This window comes from Triticum aestivum, chromosome 3A (assembly GCF_018294505.1).
Source record: "Triticum aestivum cultivar Chinese Spring chromosome 3A, IWGSC CS RefSeq v2.1, whole genome shotgun sequence".
Taxonomy (NCBI): domain Eukaryota; kingdom Viridiplantae; phylum Streptophyta; class Magnoliopsida; order Poales; family Poaceae; genus Triticum; species Triticum aestivum.
Genome location: NC_057800.1, coordinates 79,280,439 through 79,282,519, shown reverse-complemented (window position 1 = coordinate 79,282,519; position 2,081 = coordinate 79,280,439). Strand labels below are relative to the sequence as shown.

Genomic DNA, 2,081 nt, shown 5'->3' with positions numbered 1-2,081 from the left:
TCGCAGCTTAAATATTATGCGGTCACAGACAGAGATGTACTGCCAGAATATGCCGATGTGCCTGTAGGTGTAGGTGTTGTCCTTGCCAGACAGGTGGTGTCTGTCTGAATGTGTGTGTTGCTTCGAAGCCAAGGGTTTTTCGTCCGAGAGCCCATCCACTCCTCTGCTTTTGTTGCCCACCGACTGGTGCAGGTCAGTGAGGTTGTTTTTCTCGAATATGGTCAGTGAGGTTGTTGGAGAGGACCGATCTTCGTCGAGCATGATGATCAGATTGCAGCAATTTTCGCTCAATCTCTCTTGGTGTTTTGTTCGTGCATCCCTGTCGCCCGTACCTTGATATGCATGGCTCGGCAGAAAGTGCCGAATTCCGTCATGATTGCCAACTCATATTTTTCGACGAGGACAGCCTACTGGAATTATGGGAGCATCTACAGGATGTTGGTTTGGCACTACAACAAATCCAGAGCTGACATTCAAACTTATTATTTACATGGTTCCAGATCACGAAGTTCACCTGCGGCGGGTTCGTGATGGGCCTGCGGTTCAACCACGCGTCCGCGGACGGCATGGGCGCGGCGCAGTTCATCAAGGCGATGGGCGACATGGCGCGGGGGCTCCCGGAGCCGTCGGTGAAGCCGGTGTGGGACAGGGAGAAGTTCCCCAACCCGAGCATCAAGCCTGGCCCGCTCCCGGAGCTCCCCGTGCTGGCGCTGGACTACATCGTGCTCGACTTCCCCACGGGCTACATCGACGGGCTCAAGACGCAGTACAAGGCGCACAGCGGCAAGTTCTGCTCCGGCTTCGACGTGCTGACGGCGAAGCTGTGGCAGTGCCGCACCCGGGCGCTGAACCTGGAGCCGGACGCCACGGTGAAGCTCTGCTTCTTCGCCAGCGTGCGCCACCTGCTGAAGCTGGACGCCGGGTACTACGGCAACTCCATCTTCCCCGTGAAGATGTCCGGGAGCAGCAAGAAGGTGCTGGAGTCGTCGGTGATGGAGGTGATCGACATGATCCGGGAGGCAAAGCAGCGGATGGCGGTGGAGTTCTTCCAGTTCGCCAAGGAGGAGACGCGGCAGGATCCCTTCCAGATGAGCTTCGACTACGAGTCCATCTACGTCTCCGACTGGAGCAAGCTGGGGTTCTCCGACGTGGACTACGGCTTCGGCCCGCCCATGTTCGCCGGCCCGCTCGTGAACAACGACTTCATCGCCTCCGTCGTCATCCTCAAGGCGCCGCTGCCGCTGGACGGCACCCGGATGCTCGCCAGCTGCGTCACCAAGGAGCACTCGGAGGAGTTCGCCCGCGGCATGAAGGAGGACCTGCCATGAGCGAGCTCCTTCGCTTTGCTTTGCCAGACGACCGAGAGAACCTTGGCATGCATGCATGCATGCAGGGGGGTGGGGATGGAAGCATCGTGGAGCTCTGCTGATGCGGCTGTTTGGTTGATATATTGTTGCAGATGTTGTTGTATTTGTACCTGTTTTCGTTGTATTTACTTACTTTGTTTCTACATCCATCTTGAGCAGTACGTTACCATTCTTAGAATGTAGACAGCCAATTTGATTTTTTAATCATTTGATACGAGACAATAAAAATGATACATACCTGCATTTGGTTACTTGATTGATAATGGCTTGTATGGTTGCAAAACTCAAGAGGGACCAGAGGCATGGCGCTTTTAGAAAAAAAATATATTTTGAGTCGTGTATGGTGGGCTTCGTCTCTGCGGGCCATAGGGAAACACTAAAGCCCACAGCACAAGAAGCCCGATTAAGATGTGTCGGTTCTATGGGTCACCGCGGGCACGCGTCGAGGCTGGGTTTCGTTTAGTCCCACATGGCCAGACCAGAAGAACTTTGATCGCTTTAAATAGGGCTTTAACCGGCCTCATCATCGCCGGGCTTGGTGGCGCTAGCCTGTTACCGTAGATGAACGGGGCAACCAAAATTTGCAAGCCTCACATGGTGCACCGTGTGAGTGCAGCTCTCTGAAATCTCACTAGATTTAAGCAAGCGGACGTATATCCCTGTGGTGTACTGCTCCCGCAGCTTGTCTGGGGACTTTGGATTTAATTAAGCAAG

At 54.4% G+C, this 2,081-nt stretch overlaps 1 protein-coding gene across 1 annotated transcript in view; it reads left to right on the top strand.

The window, feature by feature from the left end:
- LOC123060406 (acyl transferase 9) overlaps positions 1-1,618 on the top strand; it is a 3,546-nt gene extending 1,928 nt beyond the window's left edge. The window contains exon 2 of the mRNA XM_044483114.1: positions 501-1,618. Within this exon, the coding sequence (XP_044339049.1) occupies positions 501-1,328 (828 nt within the window). The 3' untranslated portion in view covers positions 1,329-1,618. The remainder of the gene's footprint in view (positions 1-500) is intronic.
- Positions 1,619-2,081: the final 463 nt, after the last annotated feature.